Raw genomic sequence first — 9,992 nt, forward strand, 5'->3', positions numbered from 1 at the left:
TCTGATGGCCTTGAGATAGAAGCTGTTTTTCAGTCTCTCGGTCCCAGCTTTGATGCACCTGTACTGACCTCGCCTTCTGGATTATAGCGGGGTGAACAGGCAGTGGCTCGGGTAGTGTGTGTGTGTGTGTGTCTCACCTGTTCTCTGTTGTTTTCTGCAGACTGACTCTAGGGACCCATCCAGAGGAGGAGACCGACACAGGAACAGGTCAGACTGATTAGTAATGCAGTAGTACACAGGTCAGACTGATTAGTAATGCAGTAGTACACAGGTCAGACTGATTAATACTGTAGTAGTACACAGGTCAGACTGATTAGTAATGTAGTAGTACACAGGTCAGACTGATTAGTAATGTAGTAGTACACAGGTCAGACTGATTAGTAATGTAGTAGTACACAGGTCAGACTGATTAGTAATGCAGTAGTACACAGGTCAGACTGATTAATACTGTAGTAGTACACAGGTCAGACTGATTAGTAATGTAGTAGTACACAGGTCAGACTGATTAGTAATGCAGTAGTACACAGGTCAGACTGATTAGTAATGTAGTAGTACACAGGTCAGACTGATTAGTAATGTAGTAGTACACAGGTCAGACTGATTAGTAATGCAGTAGTACACAGGTCAGACTGATTAGTAATGCAGTAGTACACAGGTCAGACTGATTAGTAATGCAGTAGTACACAGGTCAGATTGATTAGTAATGACAGTAGTACACAGGTCAGACTGATTAGTAATGTAGTAGTACACAGGTCAGACTGATTAGTAATGCAGTAGTACACAGGTCAGACTGATTAGTAATGTAGTAGTACACAGGTCAGACTGATTAGTAATGTAGTAGTACACATGTCAGACTGATTAGTAATGTAGTAGTACACAGGTCAGACTGATTAGTAATGTAGTAGTAGATGTCAGACTGATTAGTAATGCAGTAGTACACAGGTCAGACTGATTAGTAATGCAGTAGTACACAGGTCAGACTGATTAGTAATGTAGTAGTCACATTAGTAATGTAGGTCAGACTGATTAGTAATGTAGTAGTGATTAGTATGTCAGACTGATTAGTAATGTAGTAGTACACAGGTCAGACTGATTAGTAATGTAGTAGTAGATGTCAGACTGATTAGTAATGCAGTAGTACACAGGTCAGACTGATTAGTAATGTAGTGGGTACACAGGTCAGACTGATTAGTAATGCAGTAGTACACAGGTCAGACTGATTAGTAATGTAGTAGTACACAGGTCAGACTGATTAGTAATGTAGTAGTACACAGGTCAGACTGATTAGTAATGTAGTAGTACACAGGTCAGACTGATTAGTAATGTAGTAGTACACAGGTCAGACTGATTAGTAATGTAGTGGGTACACAGGTCAGACTGATTAGTAATGCAGTAGTACACAGGTCAGACTGATTAATGCAGTAGTACACAGGTCAGACTGATTAGTAATGTAGTGGGTACACAGGTCAGACTGATTAGTAATGCAGTAGTACATTAGTAATGTAGTAGTACAGGTCAGACTGATTAGTAATGTAGTAGTAGATGTCAGACTGATTAGTAATGCAGTAGTACACAGGTCAGACTGATTAGTAATGCAGTAGTACACAGGTCAGACTGATTAGTAATGTAGTTAGTAGATGTCAGACTGATTAGTAATGTAGTATTACACAGGTCAGACTGATTAGTAATGTAGTAGTACACAGGTCAGACTGATTAGTAATGTAGTAGTACACAGGTCAGACTGATTAGTAATGTAGTAGTAGATGTCAGACTGATTAGTAATGTAGTAGTACACAGGTCAGACTGATTAGTAATGCAGTAGTACACATGTCAGACTGATTAGTAATGCAGTAGTACACAGGTCAGACTGATTAGTAATGCAGTAGTACACATGTCAGACTGATTAGTAATGCAGTAGTACACAGGTCAGACTGATTAGTAATGTAGTAGTACACAGGTCAGACTGATTAGTAATGTAGTAGTACACAGGTCAGACTGATTAGTAATGTAGTAGTACACAGGTCAGACTGATTAGTAATGTAGTAGTACACAGGTCAGACTGATTAGTAATGCAGTAGTACACATGTCAGACTGATTAGTAATGCAGTAGTACACAGGTCAGACTGATTAGTAATGCAGTAGTACACATGTCAGACTGATTAGTAATGCAGTAGTACACAGGTCAGACTGATTAGTAATGTAGTAGTACACATGTCAGACTGATTAGTAATGTAGTAGTACACAGGTCAGACTGATTAGTAATGTAGTAGTACACAGGTCAGACTGATTAGTAATGTAGTAGTCAGACACAGGTCAGACTGATTAGTAATGTAGTAGTAGATGTCAGGCTGATTAGTAATGTAGTAGTACACAGGTCAGACTGATTAGTAATGTAGTAGTACACAGGTCAGACTGATTAGTAATGTAGTAGTACACAGGTCAGACTGATTAGTAATGTAGTAGTAGATGTCAGGTCTGATTAGTAATGTAGTAATACACAGGTCAGACTGATTAGTAATGTAGTGGGTACACAGGTCAGACTGATTAGTAATGCAGTAGTACACAGGTCAGACTGATTAGTAATGTAGTAGTACACAGGTCAGACTGATTAGTAATGTAGTAGTACACAGGTCAGACTGATTAGTAATGTAGTAATACACAGGTCAGACTGATTAGTAATGTAGTAGTAGATGTCAGGCTGATTAGTAATGTAGTAATACACAGGTCAGACTGATTAGTAATGTAGTAGTACAGATGTCAGACTGATTAGTAATGCAGTAGTACACAGGTCAGACTGATTAGTAATGTAGTAGTACACAGGTCAGGTCAGACTGATTAGTAATGTAGTGGTACACAGGTCAGACTGATTAGTAATGTAGTGGTACACAGGTCAGACTGATTAGTAATGTAGTAGGTACACAGGTCAGACTGATTAGTAATGCAGTAGTACACAGGTCAGACTGATTAGTAATGTAGTAGTACACAGGTCAGACTGATTAGTAATGCAGTAGTACACAGGTCAGACTGATTAGTAATGCAGTAGTACACAGGTCAGACTGATTAGTAATGTAGTGGACTGATTAGTAATGTAGATGTCAGACTGATTAGTAATGTAGTAGTACACATGTCAGACTGATTAGTAATGTAGTAGTACACATGTCAGACTGATTAGTAATGCAGTAGTACACAGGTCAGACTGATTAGTAATGCAGTAGTACAGACTGATTAGTAATGTCAGACTGATTAGTAATGCAGTAGTACACATGTCAGACTGATTAGTAATGCAGTAGTACACAGGTCAGACTGATTAGTAATGCAGTAGTACACAGGTCAGACTGATTAGTAATGCAGTAGTACACAGGTCAGACTGATTAGTAATGTAGTAGTACACAGGTCAGACTGATTAGTAATGTAGTAGTACACAGGTCAGACTGATTAGTAATGTAGTAGTACACAGGTCAGACTGATTAGTAATGTAGTAGTACACAGGTCAGACTGATTAGTAATGTAGTAGTACACAGGTCAGAGGTCAGACTGATTAGTAATGTAGTAGTACACAGGTCAGACTGATTAGTACTGTAGTGCAGTAGTACACAGGTCAGACTGATTAGTAATGCAGTAGTACACATGTCAGACTGATTAGTAATGTAGTGGTAGATGTCAGGCTGATTAGTAATGTAGTGGTACACAGGTCAGACTGATTTTAGAGGAACAGAACCGGTAGTCAGATGATGTAGTAAGGTTGTAGTAGTGTTGTCAGTAACATTGTAGTTGTAAGATGTCTCAAAGGGCAGTCTGATTAGTAAGGTTGTAGTAAAGTTGTAGTTGTAACATGTCTCAAAATGGGCAGTCTGATTAGTAATGGTTGTTGTAAGGTTGTAGTAACTGATTGTAGTTGTAACATGTCTGTAGTAAGGTCAGACTGTTAGTAATGTTGTAGTTGTAACATGTCTGTTAGTAATGTTGTAGTCAGACGTTGTAGTTGTAACATGTCTGTAGTAAGGTCAGACTGATTAGTAATGTTAGTAGTAATGTTGTAGTTGTAACATGTCTGTAGTAAGGTTGTAGTAATGTTGTAGTTGTAACATGTCTCAAAGGGCAGTCTGATTAGTAAGGTTGTAGTAGTAACGTTTTAGTTGTAACATGTCTCAAAGGGCAGTCAGATAAATGGGCTGGACGATAAATCCATATCAATAGAGGTCAATGATTAATTCCCTCAATAAGGTCAAATAAAAATGTTTAGATTCATTTTTAGTAATGCGATAATGTCGATATAGAATAATTAGGTACAGCAGTCCATTTTAGTGACACAGCAGGAAGGTGCAGAGAAGTGACAAGAGTCATGTGGAGAGATATAGACCCACTAAAAACCATGTCTTAGCACCTTGAGTGATGGAGTAACCACTATTAACCACTGAATGAGTGATGGAGTAGCCACTTAACCACTCAATGAGTGATGGAGTAGACACTATCAACCACTAAATAGTAATGGAGTAGCCACTATTAACCACTCAATGAGTGATGGAGTAATGTACTATTAACCACTCAATGAGTGATGGAGTAGCCACTATTAACCACTCTGAGTGATGGAGTAGCCACTATTAACCACTCTGTGAGTGATGGAGTAGACACTTAACCACTATTAACCACTAAATGAGTGATGGAGTAGCCACTATTAACCACTACATGGGTGATGGAGTAGCCACTATTAACCACTCTGAGTGATGGAGTAGCCACTAGTTAACCACTCTATGAGTGATGGAGTAGCCACTATTAACCACTCTATGAGTGATGGAGTAGCCACTATTAACCACTCAATGAGTGATGGAGTAGACACTATTAACCACTCAATGAGTGATGGAGTAGACACTATTAACCACTCAATGAGTGATGGAGTAGACACTATTAACCACTGAGTGATGGAGTAGCCACTATTAACCACTGAGTGATGGAGTAGCCACTATTAACCACTCTAGTGAGTGATGGAGGTCAGACACTAGTAACCACTATTAACCACTAAATGAGTGATGGAGTAGCCACTATTAACCACTACATGGGTGATGGAGTAGCCACTATTAACCAGTACAGGTCAGACTGATTAGTAAATGAGTGATGGAGTAGACACTTAACCACTATTAACCACTAAATGAGTGATGGAGTAGACACTTAACCACTAAATGAGTGATGGAGTAGCAACTATTAACCACTAAATTAGTGATGGAGTAGCCACTATCAAGTAATGCCACTAAATGAGTGATGGAGTAGCCACTATTAACCACTCAATGAGTGATGGAGTAGCCACTATTAACCACTCAATGAGTGATGGAGTAGACACTATGATTAGTAACCACTCAATGAGTGATGGAGTAGCCACTATTAACCACTCAATGAGTGATGGAGTAGACTATTAACCACTCAATGAGTGATGGAGTAGCCACTTAACCACTAAATGAGTGATGGAGTAGCCACTATCAACCACTAAATGAGTGATGGAGTAGCCACTATTAACCACTAAATGAGTGATGGAGTAGTACTATTAACCACTAAATGAGTGATGGAGTAGCCACTATTAACCACTAAATGAGTGATGGAGTAGCCACTATTAACCAGGTCTAAATGAGTGATGGAGTAGACACTTAACCACTATTAACCACTAAATGAGTGATGGAGTAGCCACTATTAACCACTAAATGAGTGATGGAGTAGACACTTAACCACTATTAACCACTAAATGAGTGATGGAGTAGCCACTATTAACCACTAAATGAGTGATGGAGTCAGACACTTAACCACTATTAACCACTAAATGAGTGATGGAGTAGCCACTATTAACCACTAAATGAGTGATGGAGTAGACACTTAACCACTATTAACCACTAAATTAGTGATGGAGTAGCCACTATTAACCACTCAATGAGTGATGGAGTAGACACTATTAACCACTCAATGAGTGATGGAGTAGCCACTATTAACCACTCAATGAGTGATGGAGTAGACAGGTAACCACTCAATGAGTGATGGAGTAGACACTAACCACTCAATGAGTGATGGAGTAGCCTCTATTAACCACTCAATGAGTGATGGAGTAGACACTATTAACCACTCAATGAGTGATGGAGTAGCCACTATTAACCACTAAATGAATGATGGAGTAGCCACTATTAACCACTAAATGAGTGATGGAGTAGCCACTATTAACCACTAAATGAGTGATGGAGTAGCCACTATTAACCACTAAATGAGTGATGGAGTAGCCACTATTAACCACTAAATGAGTGATGGAGTAGCCACTATTAACCACTAAATGAGTGATGGAGTAGCCACTATTAACCACTAAATGAGTGATGGAGTAGCCACTATTAACCACTAAATGAGTGATGGAGTAGCCACTATTAACCACTAAATGAGTGATGGAGTAGCCACTATTAACCACTAAATGAGTGATGTAGGTGAAACGGATGGTAATGTATCAGTGGGCAGTCTGTAGTAACAGTGTAGTTGTGACATCTCTCTGTCAGAGGACAGTCTGTAGTAACAGTGTAGTTGTGACATCTCTCTGTCAGAGGGCAGTCTGATAGCATCTCTCTGTCAGAGGGCAGTCTGTTAGTAACAGTAGTACTCAGACTGTTGTGACATCTCTCTGTCAGAGCTGATTAGTAATGTAGTAACATGTCAGACTGATTAGTGTAGTTGTGACATCTCTCTGTCAGAGGACAGTCTGTAGTAGTAACAGTGTAGTTGTGACATCTCTCTGTCAGAGGGCAGTCTGTAGTAACAGTGTAGTTGTGACATCTCTCTGTCAGAGGGCAGTCTGTAGTAACAGTGTAGTTGTGACATCTCTCTGTCAGAGGGCAGTCTGTGGGAATCTTCCATGGAGTTTCTGTCAGACCAACTATGATGAAGATGAGGATGATGATGATCAGTGCATTCCTCACGGTCCCCTCCTCTCCTGTCTAACGTTGTTGGGTGGGTGTCGGCTGGGCCTGGTCGAGGGCGTTAGTAATGGAGACAGTGCCCCTACAGTACTGCCCGAGGGCAGTCTAGTCCAGGGAGGTCCAACAGGCAGGTTGCCGTGGAGTCTGTATGCAGACAGGAGAGTTCCAGTAACCTTCAGGTGATGTAGAAGTCTCGAGAACTACAGCCCTACAGTGAGTACACCCAGACTGGTACACTGTAGTTGTGACACATCACTCACACTCAGAGGTACACACAGGTCACATGGTTTTGATTCATTTACATTTACATTGCTCCCTTGCAAAATAGTAATTTCTTTCCACTGGTTAAATGATTCATCCCTCATGCCTTCTTAACTGTAGTCCCTCCCTCTGTCTCTCCATCCCTCAGAGGGGAGTCTGTCTCTCCATCTGTTGTGTCTCTCCTGATCTGATGAGTAACAGTGTAGTAGTCCATCTCTCTCTCTAATGTCTCTCCATCTCTCTCTTAACCACTCTGTAGTACACATCTCTCTCTGATTAGTAATGTAGTAGTCCAGGTCAGACTCTTAGTAATGTAGTCTACCATCTCTCTCTAACCACTCTCTGTCTCTCCATCTGTTGTCCCTGAGTCTACACAGGTCTTTCTGTCCCTCCATCTCTCTCTCTGTCTCTCCATTCTCTCAATCTGTCTCTCCATCCACAGACTGATTAGTCTCTCCATCTACACAGTGATGCTCAGACTGTCTCTCCATCAGTAGGAGTACACACTATGTCAGACTCCATCTGTCTGTCCCTCCAGTCTCTCTCTCTGTCCCTCCATCTCTCTCTCTCTGTTGAGTGATGGAGTCTGTCCCTCCACTCTCTCCATCTCTCCATCTCTCTCCATCTCCATCTCTGTCTCTCCATCTCTCTCTCTGTCCTCTCCATCTCTCTCTGTCTGTCCCCAGGTCCTGATCTCTCTCTCTGTCCCTCCGTCTCTGATCTAGTCCATGTCCCTCCGTCTCTCCACTCTGAGTCCCTCCATCTCTCTTAAATCTGTCTCTCCATCAGAACTCTCTGTGATCTCTCCATCTCTCTCTCTGTCTCTCCATCTCTCTCTCTGTCTCTCCATCTCTCTCTGTCTCTCCATCTCTCTCTCTGTGGAGTCTCCATCTCTGAGTGATCTCTGTCTCTCCATCTCTCTCTCTCTGTCTCTCCATCTCTCTCTCATGTCTGTCTCTCCATCTCTCTCTCTGTCTCTCCATCTCTCTCTCTGTCTCTCCATCTGTCTGTCCCTCCGTCTCTCCATCTGTCTGTCCCTCCATCTCTCTCTCTCTCTCTAACCACTCCATGAGTCTCCTGTCTAAATGAGGATCTCTCTGTCTCTCCGTCTCTCTCTCTCTGTCTCTCCATCTCTCTCTCTGTCGATGGAGTAGAATCTCTCAGCATCCATCTCTCTCTCTCTCTGTCTCTCCATCTCCCTGTCTCTGTCTCTCCATCCCTCCGTCTCTCTAGCTTTATCTGACGGGGTGGTGGTCGTGATGGAGTAGTTCCACTCAATGAGTACCTGGTAGCTCTGCCACCAGCACCCCTACAGGCCCCTCCCCTCCACATGGCCCCTCCCAGTGATCCGACCACTGGTTCACCATCCTGACACATGGAGGCTTTTAACCACACACACCTCCACCTGCACCAGGTAACACACACCTCCACCTGGTAACACACTACCTCCACCTGCACCTGGTAACACACACCTCCACCTGGTAACACACACCTGCACCTGGTAACACACACCTCCACCTGCACCTGGTAACACACACTTCCAACTCCACCTGGTAACACACACCTCCACCTGGTATCACACACCTCCACCTGCACCAGATAACACACACCTCCACCTGGTAACACACACCTCCACCTCCACCTGGTAACACACACCTCCACCTGGTAACACACACCTCCACCATGGTATCACACACCTCCACCTGGTAACACACACCTCCACCTGGTAACACACACCTCCACTTAACCACCTGGTAAACACACACCTCCACCTGGTAGGGCACACACCTCCACCTGGTATCACACAGCTCCACCTGGTATCACACAGCTCCACCTGGTATCACACACCTCCACCTGGTAACACACACCTCCACCTGGTAACACACACCTCCACCTGGTAACACACACCTCCACCTGATAACACACACCATAATAATGATTACTGTCTTCTTTCGTCCTGTGATCACAGCGGATCTGATCGCAACGGCCTTCCAGCTGGCCAATCAGAGGCTGGTGTGTGTTCTGGAGTTGTGTCTTCTGGGAGGAGACAGATTGGAGGTGGTCCTGTGTAGAGCCTTCCCAGTCTGAGAAGACTGACCTCTTCATCATGCGTCAATAGTTCAAGTCCAATCTACTGTATGTGGTAGTTGTAGTCAACTAAATGATCTTAGCGTAACACACTATTAACCACTAAAGGGTGTGGCTACGAATCAAGAAACAGTAGGGTTACTACGTGCAGAGTGGGAGATGATTGGTTAAAGAAAAGACAATGCATCTCTGGAAGCCTTTCTTGCTGATTTTCTATTGGTGACAGAATTTTTCCCTGACAGTTGTCTATTGGTGAGTGAAGATGGCTTTTGAGTTCACGAGACTTTCCACTATGGAAGGAAAAAGAGGAAGGAGGAAACATTACTAAAAGACTGAAACACTTCCTTTCTCTCTAACACTAACACAGACCCATTTCCACTCTGACATGGACACACACACTCACACACAGACCACTTTCACTCTCTGTACACACACACACACACACTCACACACACCCTTTCTCTCTCTGGTTTGTACACACACACTCACACACACCCTTTCTCTCTCTGACACACACACACTCACCACTAAATGAGTGATGGACACCCTTTCTCTCTCTGACACACACACACTACTCACACACACCCTGAGTTCTCTCTCTGACACACACTCACACTGACATGGAGTAGCCACTAATCTGTAGGGTCTCTGAGTGACACACACAGTCACTCCATTAACACTCACACCACCCTTCCACTCTCTCTGACA

At 42.6% G+C, this 9,992-nt stretch overlaps 1 protein-coding gene across 1 annotated transcript in view; it reads left to right on the forward strand.

Annotated features, from left to right (window-relative positions):
• The window catches only part of si:ch73-71d17.2 (RPA-related protein RADX), a 44,269-nt gene extending 34,985 nt beyond the window's left edge, over window positions 1-9,284 (forward strand). The window contains 4 exon segments of the mRNA XM_064932849.1: window positions 161-207; window positions 6,849-6,892; window positions 6,894-6,966; window positions 9,166-9,284. Of these exon segments, the coding sequence (XP_064788921.1) occupies window positions 161-207; window positions 6,849-6,892; window positions 6,894-6,966; window positions 9,166-9,284 (283 nt within the window).
• The last annotated feature ends 708 nt before the right edge of the window (window positions 9,285-9,992 follow it).

The sequence above is a fragment of the Oncorhynchus masou genome, chromosome 23 (assembly GCF_036934945.1).
Source record: "Oncorhynchus masou masou isolate Uvic2021 chromosome 23, UVic_Omas_1.1, whole genome shotgun sequence".
In the NCBI taxonomy this organism is placed as follows: domain Eukaryota; kingdom Metazoa; phylum Chordata; class Actinopteri; order Salmoniformes; family Salmonidae; genus Oncorhynchus; species Oncorhynchus masou.